General features: G+C 40.2%; 1 protein-coding gene across 2 annotated transcripts in view; it reads right to left on the minus strand.

The window, feature by feature from the left end:
* The window catches only part of stac (SH3 and cysteine rich domain), a 31,415-nt gene extending 17,909 nt beyond the window's left edge, over positions 1–13,506 (minus strand). The window contains exons 1-4 of one of the 2 annotated variants that reach the window (XM_069687695.1): positions 13,008–13,506; positions 11,828–11,860; positions 9,926–10,259; positions 2,940–3,073 (exon numbers count right to left, since the gene is read on the minus strand). In XM_069687695.1, the coding sequence (XP_069543796.1) occupies positions 2,940–3,073; positions 9,926–10,259; positions 11,828–11,860; positions 13,008–13,121 (615 nt within the window). In that variant the 5' untranslated portion in view covers positions 13,122–13,506. The remainder of the gene's footprint in view (positions 1–2,939; positions 3,074–9,925; positions 10,260–11,827; positions 11,861–13,007) is intronic. The other variant, XM_069687696.1, reaches the window with a different exon arrangement.
* Between the last annotated feature and the right edge of the window lie 10,862 nt (positions 13,507–24,368).

The following is a 24,368-nucleotide window of genomic DNA, read 5'->3' on the forward strand; positions in this document are numbered from 1 at the left end:
ATCCTTAGTACACAGAAGATTGAAACTCTCCTTGATCCCTGGAGACATTGTCATCTGCAGTAATGATTAATGTATGTCATTTATTTCCTGTAAACATCCACATACTGTTCAGATGCTGTTTTTGACAAGATTAATATTCCTTGATTAAAGCAATCTGTTCTTAACTGGATGTGTGTCTCAGGTCTGGAGACCTACTCTACTACTGCCTCCCCCCCCCCCCACACACACATTGTTTACATTTCATGTATGTAAGTCGCGGGTGGTCAAATCTGCATCGCTAATCAGTCCTGATTAATTCTTTTGTTCGACCCTTCTCATGATGAGACGGCTGAAATAAGCAACCCATTTCAACCAGTGAGATGTGTCAGATGGGGCAAACTAATTAGAGGAAAGGTTGAAAGAACCCACTTGTTGGAGCCCACCTGCTTCTTGTGGCTACAAATAAAAGACACGACTCACTATCGCTGTCAGTGACTTCATTTACTACACTGATGGTGTGACAGCAGTATTTGCAGGCAGTTTGGCTTTTGGGACATGGCAAAATTCTGAAATAACTTTTCTTATTTGTCTTTTAAACCTATACAAATATGATGTTGTTTTAAAATGTTTTCATGCAGGATGTTTAGTGCACACACTATAACTCCAAACTGCAGTGTGTGTTTGACTCCATTGGAGTAACAATAGTTCACTTAAAACTATTCCTTTTCCTATCAAAAAAAAAAAAACGGTAATATCAACTGATTGTCAACAACATTGGAAATCACAGATTTGAGCTTCCTGCTGGTGTCCAGCTGAGCTGAAGTAAAACGTTCAAGTGAAGCACTATTATGTAACCAAATATGTGCACTACAAAGCCCTACATGTTTAATATAACTTTTTTTTTTTTTTTTTTTTTTTTAAAGTCATTATTGTTGTTTCATTTAAGTTCAGAAACCATGAAAATACACTGGTTTCATGCTTAAAAAGACTCAAACATGAGGTAACTTGCTGTCTTTCTGAGGGTTTCTCAAGCCAAGAGAAACAAGCATGGCAGCAGAAGTGTCCAAGTTTAGAGTTGGTTGAATTTAGAGCTGTACTCCACTGGGGAAACTTCCCTTTTTATGCTTGACCTCTCAACCTCATTTTCCACTCCTGAGAGCCGGTCATATCTTCAAGCTTCATCCTCCTGGCATCCAGTGGAAAGACGTCACAGAGGAAAAGGAGAAAGACGGCCTATCCTGTTGCTTCCACATTTCCAGACAAGCTTCACTCAACTTATTCCATATTTCTTTTATGAATTCCTGCCAAATTTCCTCAATGCAGGTGTCGCCACATACTGCGAAAGAAAAATCATGCATTATGACCTCACAGTGCTACAGTCTCTCTTTGTTTTCAGTGTGGGACGTGCACACATGACTAAAGAGTCCCACTTCAGTCCTTTTCTGCCAGTTTGCTGGACTCCTGTGGAAATGAAAATGCTTCTTGGCAGTGGCTTTTGCTAGTGTGGCCGAACCCTCCCCAATAAAAACACCCAGACCACCGTGGTGGAGGTCGGTCCACAGATGATGAGGGGTAATAACGCTTGTGAATCACACTCTAGCCTCCGATCGCAGTTGTTATCACCTAAAAATGAGGACAGAGTCCAAGGAAGTGTGTTTCATGGAGATATACAGTCACAACAACATTGGTTGAGCTCTTAGTCTCTGGTCATTACCTCTGATCTGGGAAGTAATAACACTAAAATGCTGACTTATTGACCATATCAACCATCAGACAAGCACCACTGCTCAATAAGGCAGTTTTTTTTTTTAAATCGGCCAATCAGCTATAGTTTTGACTCTTTTTTTTTTTGCCTCCGTTATGGCTCTCATTTAGAGCGCATAAGCAGAGAAACTGCTCCATATGAAACATCAGAGGTGCTGACATTAAAGTAACTCATGGATTTTTTTTTAAAAATTTTTTTGCAGAAAATGAGTCTCAAATGCGTTTCACTCCTGGCTTTTCTCAAACTAAAGAAAACACGATTGAGACGAGAGGTCAAAATCTTGTCTGAACCTTTTTAAAGGAAGCATGTTTCAAACAAAATAGTTTGTGCAAAGTGCTCCCTGCCACATCTAAAGGCAGAAGTGAAGATGGGCTGAAAAACCTGTTGTTATAAAGACAGATGAGACCTGATGGGGTTTCACATTTTCTCGCTGTCTCTATTCTGGCTTTGCACAATTTTGAAAAGAGGTTCAAATCCTACCTGTCGCTTTGTGAAGTTTTCGTGCTTACACAATGCCTGATGCCTCGAGAGCAAGGCTGGTATCAATAGAATATGTCAGAGACATAATGTTTTTCACAGTGTAATTATCACCAATAAGTATCGCCAACTTTCCCGCTTTTGTGACACTGAAAACTTTTCACAATCTTACTACCTCTATTGAGGCTGTAATTTATCTCATTTATTCACAATGTGATAATTAATCTACACCCTGTAACTCTACAAAAGACCAAGCCCTGAATGTAAGCTGTCAAACGCCTAATAAAACTGCCACACGTGACTTCTTCAGTAGGGGTCATAAAGTTACCTCGGGGCGAACATATTTGTATGTAATGATTTATGCCGACGGCAGCGCGGGCAGAACTTGACGGAGGTGAGGAGGTCAGCATCAGAGCTGCTTTACTATTATCTAACACAGACACAGTGATGATATAACGATGATGAGGACGATGACGAGGACGGACGGTAATCACAGATGTACCGGCACACTCACACATAGAGTGTGAATTCTGAATAAGCACATTCTGGTGGGAAACGCTCAGACAGCCAACTCTGATGTCTGTTTTGGTTGCTATCATAAGGACATCAGTAATCGTACTCCTGAGGCTCAGATTCTCCCAAACTGTTTACAACGAAGTGAGGAGTCTGTCTATATCGTGTTCTGGTGCCTTGTGTTGTGCCGTGTCATGTGTCTTACCAGTTTTCCCATGCAGCGCTGCTGCCCAACTCCGTTCTCGCATTTGTGGTGGAGGCTCATCTTGCAGGCTTTGCAGCGGAGGCCGTGCTTCGCAGTGTTGCCTGCCAGGAACACCACGTGCTTGGCTGTTGTACCTGATACGCACACACACACACACACACACACGCGCGGAGAAAAAGAGACAACAGGTTCAAGTCCGACATGTCAGGAATCTGGAAACAAATGATGTTCCTGAGTGAACAGCAAATTACACACAAGAAAGCAGAGGAAATGGAAAATATTGTTCATTTATGCATTGTCTCTACACGCCTATTCCAAGCCAGAGTTTCTGGAGCGCTTCCCAGCACGCACTGGGAAAAAAAACTGTGAAATGACATGTGGAACATTTTAACAGGGACAAAATTTACCAACTCCAAGTCATGATGTTCACTTCTGCAAAACAGTTTTGACCAAACCGAGCCAGTGCTATCTCTTACTTTAACAATCCAAAGTGCTGCCTGTGTGCGGTTCGCTCTCACTTGTTAATACATGACTCACAGGTGATGAAATAAATGAAGATGAATCGGCCTTCTCTGGGCCAAAGTTATGCAACATTGCAAGTGCAATCATTTAGCATGTGTGCATTTTGTGCATAGAGGTGTGTGAATGAGCAACAAATTAATAACCACTAAGACAGAGGAGAGAGAAAAACAAGAACGATAACCTTGTTTAGGATGAAGTCGAGACACCGTAACGAGAAAAGTGTCAGATAATGTGCAGCAATAACGGACTGTTTCACTGCAGCTCAGTATTTAATAAAGATCACCGCGCTGTGTGTTTGGAAGAGATAAAGAAAGACAACAAAAGTTCCGAGATGAACAGACAGGTACGCATTGTGCAGTAGTAAGTGGGTAATACTGGCATGTTTTGGGAGTTAAAGGGGGGAATATTAGAGATGATTTTAATTTAGTAAATGTGTGCTTGATAACCGAGAAGGAAGATTTAACACGACTCAATCTCACCTTATGGTAAAAAAGTCAGCTTCCTTAACTTCCTCAACTAAAAGATTTACAAGATCCTGATATTACTGTCTGGACCTCTGCAGTGTCACAGACTATATTCCTGCTGAGGGCAAGAAAAAGTCAGTTTGGCTGAGGAAAATATTACATTTCATTTCATAAACCCCGATATTCACCCGTAGGGTCAGAGTCTAAATTCCCCTGAGGGATCTTATCGTCCCCCAATCTCTGCTCCATTGAGATTGTGTGAGATGTGAGGTGGCCGAAGCCTTGATGTCAAATATTACCGCTCTACGTATTCTGCAATAAATATAATAATCAGTCTCGCTGTAATTGCTGATGGAGCTAAATTTGAATTCTTAAAATAACATCTTGCCGTTACTCACTTTTGAGCAATCTGGTGATAAAATGCCAAATGTAATAAAATGTGAAAGTTCAGTCAAGTGAACATGGAAAGGAGACAAATTATCTCTAAACCATTGTGAGTTATACTTGGCATGACAAAAAACAGCACACCCGAGCGCCATTCCACATTAACAAGAGAGGGAAATGTTATCATGTCTCCGTGCTGTTATTAGTTATAGTCTGGCCACTATGCACCTCCGGCTCTTTACTGATTAATCAATAAGCACGTGCCCTGCTCAGGCCCACACTCCCCGTGTGCGCGTATGAAAATATGGACATGCAAAGGAACCATCAATCTACTTGGAAAGCAGAGAGGACATAAGATGATTCATCCAATCCGAGTTTTGTCTCTGAAAAATTGTCAGTGTGTGTGTAGTTTTAGTTTATTGCGGAGGTCTACGGTGACAAGCCAACGATTTCAGTCCAGATTATCATCATAAATGCAGCATGTTCAGCTTGATGAGCAGGTTGACGAGGGTCAGCGGGCAGATGTAATCCTGCACTGTTAAATGTGAAACCAAGCAGAACACCTGATCCCCGAACAAGACAGGAAATAGAAGATGGTGTTTACTTCAGGTACAAAGCCCCTCATGTCTAGTTTACTTAGCCAACAAGGGGAAGAAAAAAATAAAAAAATCTCTGCTGGCTCTTCTCGTGCTGTAACGTAAACTGGTGTCAAGGCTATGTGGGTCTGGGCAGCAGTGACGGGATCTTGAAACTCATTTATGGGTGGAAAACTGGATCTGTAGTCCCCATTTAAAGCGGTTGTGTTGCTTGGCTGGAGCTGCGGGGAGTTAGCCATGCTGAGACGGAAACGGCGAGAAAGGTGATCCCGGCCTGATCACCGCCACAACAATGGCAGCAGTGGAGCACGACCTGCGCCGATGTTTAGGTCACTCTGAATCAGATCACTTGATTCTGTTGCTTAATGAGCACTTTGAGTTTCATTCCCCCCTTCAGGTCAGAAAACTGTGGTTAGACTAATTGTGCATCTCTGCGGATGCACTGGGACAGGAAGCAATTGAAGCTCTTGTCAAGCTGTTGCTGATCAGCTTGTTTTGAGCCGACTCATTCCAACATTGGGAATAATGTTAATTTAGAAGGAAACAATTAAACAACTGTGTTTCAGCAGGCACATATAAGAAGCAGACATTGTCATACTCCTTTGATAACGGTTGGGTAATAATTTTTGAGTGTGTGTGTGTTGAGGTGCTTTTTCCTGGAGGGCATAAAAGCATTACAGCCGTTACAGCTGTGCTGCTCTCTTGTGTATTTGCTCCTCCGCCAATAAAGCCTGTTATTCACTTGCATTGAAGGACAAGACTCCTGCCAGATTTTCTATACTGTCTTCATCTCGCCTCTTATTTTTCCCACAGTCTTTCTCCTTCCATTTCCTCCTCCGTCCTCCCCTACGGTATCTCTCACGCTCACTCGCTCCATACAATAGCCATACATTGATCCATTAAGCTGGCGTTCTTAATTCACGCCTCCGGGTTTCCTGAGCAAATAACCTTTATTGTGACAACAACCCCTCCACCTCCTCTTCATCTTAAGCTCCTCCAAAACACTCACCTAAGTAGCTTCCTTTTGTGTACTTGCAGAGGTTTGTTAATTTCTCCCACAGCCTTTTTAACACTAAAAAGCCCATTTCATATGATTTAGAAGGCTTAGTGCCAGACAGTAAGTGGAGAATAGCTGTTTTTTAATGTATTCATCTGTAATCAGGGGTCTTCTGAAAGTAAAGATGTCCCATTTTTAGATATTAAATTTACTTGGAGCAATGAGGAAGCCTTCAGAAATGTCTGTTTGTATGAGGATCAATTTATTTTCAAGACCTTTCTAAATATGAGAGGCACCAAAGTCTGCACAATTCATCCTCTGGGAACATGACTGTGTCTACAAAATGTCATGTTAATCCATCCAATAGACATTTGCGTTTGGACCAAAGTAGTGGATCAACCATCGCTTGTACCACACTGCAAAATAAAAAATATCAGTTTGAGTCGAGGCTCAAACTCGATTACATCAGCCTGCCTCCTCTTTAAACTTTTTATAAACTCACTTTCTTTAGTTGACATTTTCCCCGGCAGCACCCGTGCAGTTTGACATTTTAAAAGGCTTTTTTATTTTTGTACGTCTACTGGCATGAGAGACATTTTGAAGAGACAATGTCAGCTGTCAAATTTAACACCAATGGATAAATGCAGGATCGATGGAAGTGCAATGTCATCAATGACACACTATACGCCTCTCGCATAGTAAGAGTGTGTCTGCCTGACCTGGGTGATGTTAGTTTATTGCAGGGAGGGTTGTAAAACGTCATACTGCAACTGTCCACTGGCTGACCTTGACGTCTGACCCCCCCCCCCCCCCCCGATTAATTTCCATGTTGCTTCAACCAAACCTGTCATGTGTATTTAAGGGATTTCATCACACAGATTAGTGCCTGGTAATCAGGTGACATTACTCTCTTAACTCGTCTTGTTAATCCCAGCACATTGGATGCTTTGATTTGAGTCTTTTCCGGGATTTTAAAAGTAAATTACCGTTCAATCCTTTTGATTGACAGTGATCATTTGTAATAGCAACTTCATTTTCTGCACATTTCATCTGCATTTATCCTATTACAGAAAAAAATAACAAGTGTTTGACACATGTTTACCGCATGTTGCAACATATGATCAAATGGAAAATATGTGGAAAGGTTTTCTCCATGGGAATCTATGTGGGCTTCACACATTACGCCATGAAAATGGTCCAAAACCAAATGTTTCCCATGGGCAAAATACATGTTTCACATGTGCAATGTGGTCACATGTGATTACGAGTTTTTATATACATGTGAAATTTATGTTGTTTTTCTGTAACGCAAATGCTCTTACCAGGAGGTTACAAGATCATAACATTTCAAGCTCTTTGGTTCAAATTTGTGACCTAAAAGCTGTGGATTATTTATTTTTATCTAAATTTAACATGTAAATTATAATTCAGTCTGAAATAGATCTGCAATCAACATATTAACATCAGTCTGCATTCAGTAGGACCATTCTTATGTGCCAGTGAAACTAGTTTACTGCATGCCTCATAACCATCACCATCATCATAAACTTGTTTCATGACCAACATTAAAGTACTGCACACACCATTTAGACTGTAATGAATAGAAAAAAAAAAATAAAGAGATTGAGAAAAATAGTTTTCTTGAAAGATTCTTGCTTATCACTAAAATTACAGGTAAAATCATTTTTAACCAGCGAATAATGCTTGTTGAAACATACTATGTTAAAAAGACAGACAATCATGTTGTTGTTGTGAAACAGTTCTTGGTTGTTTTTGTGACTAATTATGTAATGCAGTTAATAATTTATGTGTTCGTGAATGTTCCAAATTTCACTACATGAAAAAAAATGAGCTGTCATTTCATACAGGTCATTTAAAAAACAAATGAACAGCAACAGAAAATTTGTAATATGTTTATGACTTCATTAAATATTTACTAATGTATTTTACAGTGCCTTCATAGTAAACCTAATAAATGAGTCCGTGTGTGCTGTAATATAATTCAGCCTTTTTTTTTCTTATAGATGATACATTAAATCTGAACAGGCGTTTATATAATAAAGGACCCTTCTGAAAGAGGAAGGTGGGTGTTTAATATTTTCTGTCTGCCTTTTGCTCTGTTATCATACAGGTATTGATTTAGGGAGAGTTTAATAGTGTAGGGTGGATCATAAATATACTAGTTTTGGCGGTTTAAACACATTTTTACAGGAATAATGATTGAGAATAAAGATTGAGTCGAATGAGTGCATTTTTCAGTTCGATCACCTCGTATATCATTAAGTGGTCTATTTCTATCACGTCTGATTATGAAGTTACAAAGTTGAATTCAACTCCAGTTTTCTATTTGAGAGATCCAACACACTGGAAATATGAGCACAGAAATGGGAATTTAGTTGTCATCAATCAACGTTCAGATAAATGCGTCTTTTACTTTACAAAAATGTACTAATGTGTCAAGTTTAAAAAAAAAAAAAAAAGTATAAATAATTTCTGTACTGTTTAGACTCTGTGAATTAGGATTAAATAATCACAACATACTTGTACTATTAGTTTGAGTCCAGCCTCCTCCTCCTCCACTATCTCTCATTCTGTCTCCTTTGTGCTGCTCATTGAACCTGAAACAGTCTGATTTTGACAGTACCATTGCATTAAACACACACACACACACACACACACACACACACACACACACACACACACACACACACACACACACACACACACACACACACACACACACACACAACCCCACACATGAAGAAAACCATCCTCAACTCTCTCTTTCTTCCTCTCTGTCCCCCAACCACACTGTGTTCTCATTAAAGCAGAACAAATGAAGAAGAGGGCTGCATCTTTTTTTCATGACTGTGGACCAGAGGGCACAGCAACTATCACAGGGCCAGGCACGGCTGACATCACACTTTCATCACCCAACGTATCTTCTGAGGTCCAGTCAAACCTGCGGCCACTGGACGCGCCTCACTGACCACGCCACATAAACCAGGCCAGTGTAAATGATCATAACCACGTACCACCATGTCTTACGGTGTAATGAGCCTACGACAAGTCTTTATTCTGTGGTTTTCCATTTAAAACAGTTTTCCTTTTGTGACGAACAATGCAGATAGTCTTCATGTTCACATTGCTGATGGTGAGTTATTTTGTTGTGTATATAAAATATTGGTAATTCCAGTTTTGACTTTCTTATATTTACAATAGTTCAATGTGTGAAGTCATGTTTGTTTCATTTCAGTTTTGCCAGGGAGTTTTTTTTTAGTTGATCTCCCAACGAACACGAATGTTTGGACACTTCTAATTTCTTTCATTTGCACCATCGCAAAAGAAGTTGATGACATTTGCATGCACGTCACCTTCCCTTTACAGCCTCACGTCTTCTATTTGCTACTAGATGTGATATCGGGGGCTTGTTGAGCAGATGGTCTGGGGAGCCCCGGTCATTATCATGCTGCTGAGGCCCTGAGACACAAAGACTTAGGGGTCCCTCAGTACTGACGGTTAACAAGGCAGCCAGAGAAACGGGAACATCTGGCAAGGGGAGAACAGGTAGAGGAGCCAGCACGGCTGTTGTTGGCTATCTCACATCTCCAGCAGACAGATGGAGGGACTGGGTTTTAGTGTGTGAATGGTGATCCTTCCGTCACATGTCAGCAGGTCGAGGCGGCTGCTCAGTGTCCCCTGATTGTCTTTCAGTGTTTCGATACAAGAAGTGTGCGTTACAGTGCTCTCAAACTATTCCTACACCGCTTATTTAAGTGTTAAGAGAGGGGCTACAAATTTCTCATGTGGTGCTCTGCCTTATACGCATGTTTATGACTCTCGTTTTAATTTTGGTGACGGAAAACGTGGTGGAGGTCTCCATTACTGAAAGGTGTTTCTCAATGCAAAGTTCATTGGATTTTCTTTGCTTTCGCCTGTAATCGTGTCGGTGTGCTTTTTTTTTTTTTTTCTTTTTTGATGTTCCGATCACACTAATGAGTGAGAGCGGTGTTTCAACCGTACCTACAATCATGTGGTTGCAGACGTCGCAGAACGTGGGCTTCTTGAAGATGTGCTCCATGAAGCAGTGTCCTGCCGAGTCTACCTGCAGCGGGTTGCGCGACTGGGAGCGTGACGTGGGAGGAGGAGCGCAGGGGATGGCCGGAGGCACCGGAGGAATGGGGAGGTTGGTGGTGTGCGGCGGGGCCATCCCGATGTTGCAGAGATGGCCCGTGCTGCTGCTCACGTCGGAGAGCAGCTCCGTCTTGTTTTCGTTGCTGGTTCGGAAGAAGTTGTCGGCGCTCTTGCTGCGGATGCTCTTGGTCTTGAAGGACAGGGAGCGTTTGAGTTTCTGCAGCTGAGAAGAGAGAAGAAGAGTTGAAGAGAAATGAGGCAAAGGGGAGAAAAAGACAGTGAGGAGAAAAATTTAGAGCCACGGAGTCAGATATGAAGCAGATCAATTTGTGTAAAGAGAAAAATAAATCACAAGTGTAGTCTCTAAAACCTTCAGGCGATTCTCTCAGTGTCCGGCGGTCGATAAAAAGACTATTACTGAGGCCGACGTATCACTGCTCGGTGTGAAATCTTCAAGGTTCCCTACCTGGGAAAGTAATATGATTTCCAGGTTGGGCCGATGCATCACATTAACACTATTTCTCACACACTGTGCTGCTGTTTCTGGCTACAGCTTCTATCAATCTCATTAGGCCTCTCTTTTACAGTAACACTATTCATAACGCTCCACACTGACAACTCCTCATTTAACCCCTCAGTGTGTACCTGCTCCCCTGTGAAACCCACTTAAATCTAGTCTCAAACACGTAATGAAGGATCTCTAAGCTACTGTAATGTGATTTTTAGGGCTCTGGTACGTCTGCAGGTGTCTGATTGAAGAAATAAATTATGTTTTTGATTGGCAGGGAAGGACTTTCAATGATTCATTAGACCCTATAGGCTTGTCTTTACAATCGTAAACAGATAAACACCTTTTATTTCCTCTTCTGGGTTTATTACAAAGTACACAGACACAGTTCACATCAACAGATTTTTGAATGCTCGACTTAAACTACAGCACTATCAGGTTAAAAAAAAAAAACATGCATATTTTGTTTGCGAATGTCACTTTGATTAACATCCCAAATTGTTCAGAGAGCTTTTCACTGTCGCTTTGGGTTGGTGAAGATGGATCAATTCCACGGGTCACTCTGGAAACAATCAATTTGGACCCTTTCTCTGCCATTACCGCCCACACGCATGGACACACACTTTCACACAGAAACCGAACATGAACATACTGTACAGCACAAATGCATTCTCCTGCAACCTATTAGAGTTATTCATCTGCATGGCTTTTACACATCCTGAAAAGAAGAAAAGTGGTTGGACAAAATTATGCTATAGATTCCAGATAATTGAATTCTTTTATTCAATAATTTCTTTGTGTGTTGCACATATTTCCAGAGGCTGTAACAATAAGGGACACTGCCATCTTTTCCTGTATTGTGGTTTTAAGTGCATAGAAGAAAAAAGAAACTTAATAAATAAAGCACAGTGGGGGAACGTGTGCATGCATCGAGGAGCTCATGCTGTGTTTGATGGCGCCAAATCTATAGGAGCTATTTTCTCTCTCAAAGCGGGGAGCGTTAATGGGTGGACCGGGAGCAGCACTGCAAAACAAACTGCAAAAGCCAGTTATTGCATGAGATTCTTGGATGATATTCTTGAATGGAGCAAAGAGTGCCCTCTAGAAACATGGGTGATGATGGATTTAACTTAGTTTGGGACTGACGTTGTGAAGTTATCTACAGTATCTTAACAAGCAGTAAAAGATGTAATGTAAAACTACTTTTATCTTTTATGTACATGCAGTTATGCTATTACTGAAATCAGCAGTAGGCTCCAGTCAGCACATAAGTGGAGGCTCACCTTGCGCTTGTGATGTTCAGGCCTCACAGTATTCTTAAAGGAGGAATCAAAACACAAACATAACTTTACTTGAACTTGTTCACCCTACTGAGGAAATTCTCCTGTCTGTAAGAATGATCAAACACTTTCTTTAATGGCTTTTTTTTTTTTTTTTGCTCGTTGACTTGTTGCCTGACATATTGTAAGTGGGTGTGGTTGTTTGACAGAAGCTTTGAAATTATGGAAAGTCAGCCAGAACAGGAGCCTCTTGAAATACCGAGTGATACGAAGTAAGAGATCGCATGCACATGTGTTCTCTGACACCTCAGCTGCAACTCAGAAAAAAATGACTGATGTTACAAAAGCCTCACACCTAACAAAGTGTAATTTCAAATATGTCAGAAGGAGAGCTGTGAGCCTCATCTGGGAGTTTTTTGGGGACATAAGAGGAGAGCTGCTGCAGCCATCCACTACCATGATGATTAGTCAGATATTGGACTGCTAATTGTAGTAATCTGGGCAACATGTGACCCACATAGTTGGTGAAACGCCTGAGGCAGCAGTGGATCAGCGTCAACATCAGCCACAAGTAGAAAGTACAAAACCATCTGCCACTTGTTTAGGAAAGCACGCGTATTATTAGCACCATATTGTCTCTTTTGCCATACCGTGAACCTGTTTTTAGAGGAATCAAGGTCTTTAGCCTTTCCGTAGAAGTTATTCTAGCAACAATGCAGCTGAAAAGAGTCAAGAGTTTAAACATGAGCTGGACTTGCACAGGAGATTCTACATCGTCTTTACGTAAAGAGTACAATTTCTCTATATGGCCAATGCTGTGTATGTGTGGTGCTCTGGTTTGAGGTTAAACTTCTCTCATCTTCACATAAAGGTTGTTTAACCATGTTATGTTAATGTTTTTTATATCCCATTTGTAGCCTGTAGCTGGTGATATTCCTGAAATCAATCAGGATCAACCAGGTTGTTGAAACTGTTTTAAAACGTAAATCAGTGCGAAAGTCAGTTGTAAAAAAAATAATTTCAATGTGTGTTTTTGGGGGGGAACTGATCCCTTGAGTCCTTTTTTTAAATTTAATTTTGATTGAAGTTCGTTTACCCTGCTATGTATTTCTAAGAGTTGGACTGATGTCTAGTGCAATCCCGCAGTAAATCCGTCAAAGACATAAAAAGAGAACAGTCCTACCTTGGTTTCCTGCTGGCTGACGTTCGCCGTTGGGGATGTGGGAGTCTCATTCTGGTCCCGGTCGTCCTCTTTGCCCCCACTTTCGTCCTGAATCATGTTGGCCGGCGGGATCATCGTCCCTTTCTGTGATCTCGCCAAAAAAAAAAAAAAAAACTGTTTCTCTACAGAGTTTGTTTCCGCCTCTAGCTTTTTACATCGTTTCCATTCCTCGAATAGTCACCGTGACCCGATGATAAGAGGAGAAGTCATCCAGACTCGCTGTTGCTGCTGTGAAGAGAAGTACCGAGATGGAAAGATGAGAAAACCGTCTTGAGGAAGCTGGAAAGAAGTATTTTCCGAATCAAAACTTGAAAGTCATCCCAGTTCGGCTTGAAAAGGTCCTGTCCGTCTAGAGTAGCTTTTCGCGTTTATCGTAGCGTCGTGCGTAACGCTACCAAGACATCTCCAAGTCCACGCTGTGCACAGTGCGCTTCACATTGCCAATACTGTGATGGGCGGAGAGCTGCGAGCGATGAAGGGAGGGAAGGACCGGGAAAGATGGGGAAGGGGGGGGGGATACGAAGCAATGACGCTGTCTTGCCTAAATTGAGATGCAAGACGCACTCATAGAGAAACGCCCACAAATGTTAATCACACTTTTCTGAAAAGAAGTAAAACGATATCTTGTCGTAAAATTACATGTGATTCTCGAAGTTATTATTAATTCTTATTTAGCCTATTTAAATGGATTTCTGGTATTATAATGGCTTCAACTTCCTTGTTTTGACTAATTGATTTTGTCAGAAAATGTTCCTTTTAAACAAAACAACTCTCTGGACACCGGATGTATCTCACTTCACTGACTTCACCTTAGTAGGCCTCATGTTTAAAGATTCCCACCAGTCATGTTTGAAGATGAGATTAAAAATGCCCCGCTATTAATAAAAAAAATCTGATATGGGTTTTCCATAATAAAGTTAAATTGAGATCCTTGAAATAGTTTTCCTCTTTCACTGAAAAATCCAGAGTCTGTGAATATGTAAATACTTTTCAGATTTCAGCTTTCCACTTTCAGCTGAGGGGATTTTAAACAAGTCTTCCAGTGTCAATATGAACACACAATATTCAGTACAGTGAAGGTCAAACACAATTAAAAACACATTTTTGAGTGGGAAGGAGGGGACTTGAAAATATTATATCTAAAAAATAAAAGGTACTTTTTTTGACAAATGTGATACTGAAATGTTAAAGGAATAATGCAACATCTCATGTGGCCATTAAATGAAAAGATTGGTAACTATTCTATGTTTGTTTGTTACATCAAGCAGCCCGAATTAGCGCGACAAGACTTTTGTTAACCTGGTTCTTTCCTGAGGTAATCTGTTTACCAGCCCCTGTAAATCTCACTCGTAAACACTACATATAATGATTGCTCCATTTCAGTTTAACATCTACAAAATCCAAAGTGTAAATCAAAGAAGAAAGTTCCAGTTTCATAGAACTTGTCAGAGTCCAACAAATTAAGCCTCATAACCCCCAAATCAAAGAGAATGGTTTTAACACTTTTGTTATTGTACGAGTTAAACACTGCTTATTAATGAAATGTAAAGGTGCTGGCAGGCAGATTTTGCTGCTTTTCAACAGAGGCAGGTGAACTGTTTTCAGTCCTAATTGTAGACTAAGCTAGTAATCAACTGCTAGATGTTTGCTGTCATGCAGCTGTGTCAGTCTTCTTCTAACTCTCAGCAGAAGAGAGTGAATGAGTCTATCTCCTTAAATGTCAGGCTATTATTCAGAGTAAATATGCATAAAGCTCCATCTGTTGAAATCAACTTTTCAGAGAGAATGTACTCAAGACGACACCGACACTATCCATCTCTGCTTACACATTATTATAAACAGCATTATGACATTTCAACTTTTTGCTGTACAATACGAGGCATCTCATCTGCCTCAGTCGGGATAGGTGTGATGCTCGCCATAGTGATGCATCATGCTGCCTCCCTCCAGGCTCCCTTGTGATGTGATGTCCTTGAAGTTATATTATAGGACGAAGGAGGCAGGCGCTAGACTGCAGCCTCCTCTCTCTGACAGGAATGCAAACACCAACACAGTTCCGAGGAGCGGGTCCACACAAGCAGCTCAATTTTCTCCTGGAGATCTGAAGGGATTCCCTCCCTAAAAACTCAGCTGCAGCACATTGTCAAACTGAGCCTCTGAAGGGTTTCAAATATCAAGAAAAATCCTATTTGTGACAATGTCCAGTATACTTACAAAGCATATTCAGCCATTGAGAAGGCATCCAGTGTTAAAGAGATATGCATCCAAAAAAAGCACTGCAGAATGAAAGACGGGCAGAGATGTACGAGTGGTAATAACTGCCTGGGCAATGGCCTATATATACCTGCAGTAAATCACTGATTGAGTTGAGGCTTCAGGTTGTTTACGTTGTGTTTGTTCAGTTTAGAAAGTGTGAAGGTGTTATTTGTACGCAGCTTGCCTTGAGTTGTGAACCACTGCCAAAGAAGCAGTGAAAGCCCCCAAAAGTCTCCGCAAAAAGACTCATCCTGGTATTTTTGATATGTGACAGGGTACAACTTTGGAATTTTCTCAGTATAACGGCGTTAAGATTAAACCTCAGCTCACTGGAGACCACAAATGAGTGGAAATCTCTCATTGGAGACCACAAATGAGATGAGGTCTTGCGCTTTCACACGATAGCCCACCACCTGGGGAGAGCACAAGACGGTCCTCTCGGAGTTAGTCAACCAGACCACGAGTCAATGTTATGCCCATGTGCTCATGAATCATGTCGGCACAAAGAACCAAATGCATGACCAGTTGTGCCTGGCGGCAGCTGCCGGACCATCATAGTGGAAGGAGGGCGTGAAAAGATGAGAGAGGAAGACGGAGTGGAGGAGGATAGGAAGGACTGGAGCCAGAGGGGTTAATTATTCCAAATGAAAGGTGTCATTAAGGCAATGTAGAGAGCCAAGTTATACAATTTCATGGCTCACTGTTGCTGCCTCTATTTTTTCTGATAAACTTCTATTTTTCTTTCTTAGAATTACTGTATGATTCCTTTTTTTATATATATATAAGAAGTCTAAGTGCTTTCATGTGTATTATAAAATAAATAAATATGACTATTAAAGATGCCAGAGTGAACTCTTTGATTTGTACTACCGCTTGTCTACCTGTAACCAGATGAGACCGCATATAAAACAATATTTGAATTGTTTAGTAGATGACATCAGAAAGTACATTCCCTCCAGTTTGTGGTCAAACTTTCCAGAAATAATTCTGAGTTTTGTTTTCGGAGCTTGTGCCGGTCATTATTTATCCATTTCACTGGCTTCTTTTCACTTCCTCAGGGAATGTACCTATTTGACATTTAAATACAGAAAACATCTGGTTAAAGTCGCATGATACTCCAAAAATGTGATCTCATTGCCACTAAGACTTTATTTCAGTGCACTCCGCTTTTTAAGACGCATAACATATCTACAGATTTCTTTATTTGAAGCTTGTTATTATTCTCATATTAATGCAGAAACTGATTTTGATGATCAAAATGATAATATAGTGCACAAATGTCACATCATACAAATACAAGTTCAGTTCTCTTCAGTGAACCATTACTTTATCACACTTGGCTTTGAACGTGTGTGGCAGACTCGTTGATGAGGGAGTGTATTTTAGGATTTGCTGAAAGTGTGTGTGCATCTGGGTGTGGTGTAACTGCCTCACCAGCGTTCTCCAGGTGGCAGCCAGTTGTAAATTAAACTGTTATAGGACCTCACTGCATATTTAATGATTTCACACATAAATGTGTTGTATTTGTTTAAAAAAAAGAACTGTCACTGCAGCTTTGGAAGATCATGAGGATGGACAGATGTCTGAACTGTTTCTGATTGAACTGACTGAACCTGCTGCATCAAACATCTAACCGAGAAAATGAGTCGTTTGTTTTCAGGTAATGTCACTGAAAAACATAACTACAATTGTTTAAGCAAAGATGCACCACAAATCATTATCCTGGCAAAATATTTCAACTCCCCATTTCCACAAAGACTGAAAGTTGTAACAAGTTGCAAATACCTTCCATATTCAGTGTCCTCAGTGGTAGTTACTGTGACCCTACTATCCTAAAATAAACAAACACATAAAAACAACTTAAATTGATAATAATGGTAATAATACAGATTACTTGTTGTTAAATCAGGATAATTTCCATTTACATATGTCTTAAAAAGGTTACTTTTCCCTGTCTGATCCACTGATGCAGTTAAGACTCAGACTTTTTTACCTTTACATATAGCAAACTCCACATTTTGCCTCTTTCTTGAGAGTTCTCAGCTTCTCTGGGAGACTCTACGTGACACTAACACGGCGTTTGCATCTGTTTTTGGTGCTAAGAAGACATGATCAGTGTTGAATCCTGTCATCAGTGTTATCACATTCAGGGCTGAGGTAAAGGGTTGTTAGAAGCAGCATATCGATGTATCATAAGTTATCATGATGATCCATTTATTTTATCATTACTGCTCTTCTCAAGATTTATTACAACTCTTACTTTCTAAGTACACGCTGGGAAATTGATGAGAAGGTGGCTCTCGAGATGGGAGGTTATTATCATCATTGTATCAATGGAGCTTCTTCTGTACAATGAGTGCTTTCTAATTTAACACTACAGCAGTCCTATTATTTATATGGATCATAAGGCAAAGCTTTTCTGTAGACGTCTGCAAATGAAATAATTTCAGTACAAACAGCAAATATGTGAAGCACAGCACTGAAAGTTCTAATTAGAGCTGTATTCACTGCAAGGCCAGCATACAATCACATTATGTGATTGGATTATCAATAATGGTTGAAATGGCCCTTTAACACCTGTCATATAAAAACGAACACCCTCAATTCATTATCTATGTCCTCAGCTCAAAGCAAAACTGAAAATGTTGGCAATTACCAGTGTCTCACATTATACAACACACACGCATACATGCAGACACACACATATGCCGCAGTATGTGATACAGTAATGGGCAAATGGATTCCCAAAGAGCCAAGGCTAATTAGTCTATCTTATTATGACCCACCCAAGGAGCAGTCTCTGTAGGGTACAGCAACGTGATGAGAGACAGGAGACAGGAGCCGAACGTGTGTGTGTGTGTGTGTGTGTGTGTGTGTGTGTGTGTGTGTGTGTGTGTGTGTGTGTGTGTGTGTGTGTGTGTGTGTGTGTGTGTGTGTGTGTGTGTGTGTGTGTGTGTGTGTGTGTGTGTGTGTGTGTGTGTGTGTGTGTGTGTGTGTGTGTGAGAGAGAGAGAGAGATTTCAGTTTAGAGAAATATAACTGCTTTATGGTGTTCAGAGACTTGACAATAATGACTAATGGCTAAAAAGACAAATTATGACGTGCGTGATGATTTATGGCAACAGAACCATTTTGATTGAAGCCATAATATTTCACTCTTTGATTTTGTGTCCTCATCCACACAATAAATTGAAAAAGACTAAATTCAGTTGAAAAGTTGAATTCCATCATGACACCCCTCCCACCCCTACACATACACACACACACACACACACACACACACACACACACACACACACACACACACACACACACACACACACACACACACACACACACACACACACACACAATGACAGTTACTGTATTGACAAACTGACTATTACATTAGTTCAATCCGCACTGAGATCCACATAACTTTAGAGATGTTTAACCCACCGTAATACCCCAAATGTTGTTTTTACATTTATTTCTTGCACAAACAAGAGGCTAGCGTGTTTGTTTTTGACCTTTTAGAGCTGGTATCTTTGTATGTGTATGCCAAAAGAAAGAGCAGGAAGTGACCTGCTTCGCCTAAAGGCCAAAGTTGACCAAACTTAAAATGATCGCATCTTAAGCTCACTCATTATTGCTTTTGGATACTTTTTAAAAAAAGGTCAAATCAGTTTGTTGTGGCTCTATGAAAAGTAATATGCTGCTATTGCTTCGTCAAACTTAAAAGACTTCCTGGAGACTCAGCTGGTTGCCTGGCAACCTCATGATGACGACAAAACTCTGCTAAGACCTCAGAAGGAATGCAGGAGCAGTGTGTGTGTGTGTGTGTGTGTGTGTGTGTGTGTGTGTGTGTGTGTGCGCGCGCATGTGTGTGCGCGCACGTGTGTGTGTGTGTGTGTGTGTGTGTGTGCGCGTGTGTGCGTGCATGTGATTGTAAGCATGCATACACGTTTTTTTGAACATAGCAGGTTGATGTTTCAATGCCAGTTTTTAAAGAAACGCCAACTTTGCCTCATCTGTCTGCTGTCTGTCAGCACCTCACAGGATCTCACACTTCAGAGGTGTAAAATTTGGCCGATTGAGATATTGAACATTCTGTTCGTTTTCCTCACTGATTGAAGTGAGAGTGCTGCTGTTCAGTTTGAGACATATATCTTTCCTCACTGTATTTGATCCAGTGACGTGCTACTGACCCCCTATGAGCTTATAACGGGTCTCCAGCTGGTTATTTCTGAGTCTGGGTATGTGCCATTCAGAGCTAATGAGACAACACAGGCTAAAAGCAGCTCAGAACAGCACCTGATCCTCTGCCTCACTGCGAGTATCACATCTCTGTGAGAGGAAGAGGGAAGCAGGTTCAACTACCGTCGGAGTCACAATATGTAAGTGTTTAACATCATTCAGAAATTTTTCACATTAAAAAATGAACTTACATCACTATTTTTTTTCCTCTGCGTCTCTGCATCCCAGGTTCATTTGTTCCTACAGAAGACATCATTTTATTTATTTTTTTTTAAATGGCTCACAAAATAGAAAGTACAATGTTTCCAAAATGGCTAAGTCATTTCTTCAAACAGCAGGACCCCATAGTAACAATGCATTGATTGGGAACTATTTTCAGCTGTGGATTGATACATATTTAAAAGTGCCAGTGAGTACTGGTGTATGAAGGCAAGACAAAATAATATTTGCCATGTTAAATGCGAGTAAAGGAGTATGTCACTCAGTGCAACAGTGTGGCACATTTATCTCTTTGGACAACAAAAGAGAATAGACATAAATCTTTAGCGACAGAAATAATATTTATGAGTTGGATTTTGTCTTGTTTTTGTCCTGTCTTTGTTGTAATAAAAATACAGAATATAGCCACAGTGTTCTTCTTCAGGTTTCATAGAAATCTTGAAAGACAGAGGACCACCCACAGAAAAGGGAGTTTCTGAGATAATGTTTGTCGATTAATGTGGTATGAATATGACGCTCTAGGATTTAAATGCTGGCGATATCCCTCAAAGACATTTTCTGGCTTGTTGACAGAGTGGTGCGTTTGGATTACTGGACCATAAATTGTTATCTGACTGTTGTATTTTCACTAAAATTGTATCCCTGGGTGCACACTTCCTTATACATGCCAGCAGAATCACTAGTCTTTTATTTACACAGTTGGCCTGAAGTGAGATGTTTTATTTATACTCTGGGAACTTAGTTCAGCCAAGCAATCTGATTTGTAAAAGACGGGTTCCAACCGTGCTGTTAATCCCTGTAAAACATGGCTATCTGGGCTTTATTGGTTGCTATGGCAATTCCTGTGGTAATAAGGGACCTAGTTAGCTGTCTCCGGTTCTCTTCTGCCTTTGATCTGTTTCTGAGGATATTTCAGCTTGGGGACATTCCCTGATGAACACTTCAGCACTGCTAGTCAGATGCAACATGGATGCAATACCCATCACCTCAGTTTTTTTTTTTTTTTTTTTTTTTTTTTAAAGAGAACTGTGTTAATGATGTTGACACGCTCTGAGATGAGCACATACTCAAGTCGTGTCTTTTAATGATTTTCCAGTTTTTAACGATTTCTTTTGTAGCAGTCGATTCATCTCTGGTTGTAGCCATTCAAGCGCCACGTTTCACATTTGGTTAATGTCAGAACGTGAGATGCTGAGGATCGGTGTTTCGATAGACCGCAAATATGAACTACGTTAACTTTTAAAATGGTTTATTAGAGTTAAGACATTCAAGGCTGGACTACCAGCCAGGCAAAGTAGGCAGCCGCAGGCCCCAGGTTGTCTTTGGGGTGGGTATTTGATTATTGTTTGGTAATCACAACTAAAGCACAATAAAAACTGAACTGTGTAAGTGGGGACTTAATAAGGGATCAAAGACCAGGTTAATCTGAGTGCTCACAGTTTGTTGCTCATATGTGTGTAATTTGGTCTAAATGGGACAGGTAAAGAGATCTGAACAAAACCTTAGAAAAAAAGCTTACAGTTTAAAAATCAGCCATATTATCTCATTAACAAAATTGACCTAAATGTAGTGACCCATACTTTTGTATTTATTTATTTTTTTTGGTATTTTTTTTTATTTTTTATTCTATTCAATGAATTCCCCAGGAACAAGACAATTCAAGAAAACTCTTGTTTAATGCCAATCATTCTTGTCATGTGAGTTAATTTAACGTATATAGACGTTTAGTTTTAACCAAAGTGTTAAGTAGACATCCTCATCGTTGTGTCACCCGTGGCACAGAAATATAACCGTATTTGGAAATCAACATGTGATACAACCACTGTGAATATAGTTGATCATAAATACTGTATATGTACAGAGCTTGGAGAGATCTATGAATTTCTTTTTTCTACAGATATCTCGTTATTTATAAATGACTGCCACGCAGGCCATGATACTGGGGTACCATCTGGGACTCACAAACTGGCCCTCATCAATTCCTTATCAAAACGTGACTCAGAGTTGTGGGGCAAGAGGATGAGGAAGACAGACGGGAGAGAAGGATGAGCATAGTTTCCACCCCACACCTACTGTCTGTTTCCAACAGTCTTTGGCCAATTTCTTTATTTGATTTAGCAAGTGTGGTTGTATATATATATATATTAGAACCCAATTAAATAAATAAGACTAAATGTTGCGCTTCATCATTGATTTATTATCTGTCAGTATGTGAATCTCTGGGGTTTGCGATTAATTTTGAATGTTAAATTAGATACAGGTGTTTTCAATCAATGGGATGACAATCAGGTGTGAGCGGGCGCCCTGTTTTTTTTTTTTTTTTTTAAAAACAGGCATCGATCGATCGTCACAACACACTTTTTTTTGAAAGTGTATTTTTGTATAAACAAAGGGGATTTTTGAGATTTCATTTGTTTTTCTTTATTTACTTTTAAGACTTTTGTGAAATTCTGGTGATGTTTTAGGTTCTAGCTATGCAGAAATACAGACAATTTGAATCTTTCAAGCGCTGCTTTTTATGCCGAGTCATATTTGACAACTATATAAATGTGGGGAGACTTTTTTTTTTTTTTTTTAGATAATTGGATTTAGGTAAGAAAAAAATGTCAACTCTAAGGAGTGATATATTAATACACTGTTAAAACAGCTTGGTGAGCTGACGCAGTCTTAGAGATGTTTTCAAGATATTTGCCTACAAAGTTAGCTGATGAATGCCAGTTGTCATCCACGAGGAGCTGGCGTGCTGAAACAAGGCCATGATGATGAGTTACTCCAATTAACGATGTAAAGTGATGGATTTAAACATATCGCAGATATCTGGGTGCTCTGCTGTCCTCAAACAGATCCAATCAGCCTCGCCTGCAATCCTGCCCCATTACACTGCTCACTTCTTTTAAAATGTTATAACTTTAGGTGGCACCTTGGACTTTTGGAGTTACGAGTTGACATTTTTCACCATTTTCCAGCATTTTAAAGACCAAATGAAGAAAATAATTGACAGGTTAATTGATAATGATGATAACTTTTTGTTGCTATGCTAACCAGCTGCTGGTTACAGCTATTGGATTTAATTTTACACCCCACAGATATTTTAGTTTGCCGTTATGGGAGGACAATGGACTTCAACACGGCACTGAAAAAGCAGCAACAGGTTCACCACGGTGTTGAAGCGGGAGGCAACGCCGCTCTTAAGGGCCATCACCAGTCCTACTTATAGACAAAATTTACTTTGCATCACAATGCAATCATGTCCAGAGGGTAAACCCCTCTAATAAGATAGAAACACTACAAAGGCCCAAAAATAGAAACAATGGAGTGAACTCGATGGCGCTGCAGATGCTCTTGTTGAGCTGTTGCTGTTCTGAGTCATAAGTGTTAGTTTTGTGTCTTGATGACGCGGGCGGATGCGTGGGTGACAGTCGGGGAGGGTGGACGGGTGGGAGCAGAAGATGCAAGCGCTCCAGTTACCCCAGACCCCCTTGTCATCCACTCAGTCCCCGCTTCATTCAGACGGTTGTTGCTACGATACAACACGGAAGATGACACTCGAACTCGCAGACAAACACAAAAGCTGTTACGTTCTTGCATATTCTGGGATTTGTTTTCTATTTCAGACGGAGACATTTGAAACGTCTTGCCCACATCAAGTCGGTGTGAAGCCAGACCAAGATTGATTTGCATATTGCTGCCACAGTTAACATCAATACCACATCAACTATGTTTGACGTGCTTGATGGGATTCCAGTGTTATTTTCAGCCAATTGAAAGCCCACTCTGAGAGCATTTGGATGAAACACTGAAACACTCGTGTTCCCACAGGTTATACTTTCTCTCTTGTGTGGATCTGTTTTGATCATCAGGAAGCTCAGTACACTGCCTCTGGTATTTCCTCTCTCATTTCCAAAGTTGAATGCCATTTAGTCTAAGAAAACCAGGCTTTATATGCAGAATAGAGAACAGCTTCAAAACCACAAGGAAGGGAGTATTTTCTAAATTCCTTAGATTTAAAAAAAAAAAAAAAACTTTTACCCAGATGCAAAAATGTGTGAATTCAGTATTGAGATATGGTCACAAACAGTGCTGTGTGGTTGAGGTTGATGAATCTCGTGATTAACTGTCATCCTGCTTTATATATTTTTTTTAAATTGATCAAATCATAATCAAGGTCATGTGCTCAACATTAAAATGCATTTAGTCAATATCGTTTCATAGCACACAACACTGCTGATCTCCCCAAAATATTCTCATTGTATGTCATAAATTGAAGAACATAAAGTCTGTTTTGGAGGGAAAATGGCAAATGTTTTACAAATTTTGTAGTAAAGAAAAAGTCCTTATAGTTTGATTACTGTAACTTTGTTTAAACGTATCAAAATCGATTGAAATTCAATTGCAGCCACCCTTTTAAAGAGACTGGGGGAGTCCACATCTGTTCCTTGTCAGTGACAACTCATATTCAACAATAAACATAAAGACCACTTTAAATAATCTCATGTCTCACTACAAAACCATTTTCTTTCAACCTCAGCACTTTACTTTACATATTTATTCTACCTGGCATTTCCAGATTGGGCCCTGGTTTTAGATTTATTTCTATTGTCATTATTGTTTA

This window comes from Brachyistius frenatus, unplaced genomic scaffold, assembly GCF_029030835.1.
Source record: "Brachyistius frenatus isolate BFR_SWC_R1_liver_20210118 unplaced genomic scaffold, ASM2903083v1 Contig_481, whole genome shotgun sequence".
Classification (NCBI taxonomy): domain Eukaryota; kingdom Metazoa; phylum Chordata; class Actinopteri; family Embiotocidae; genus Brachyistius; species Brachyistius frenatus.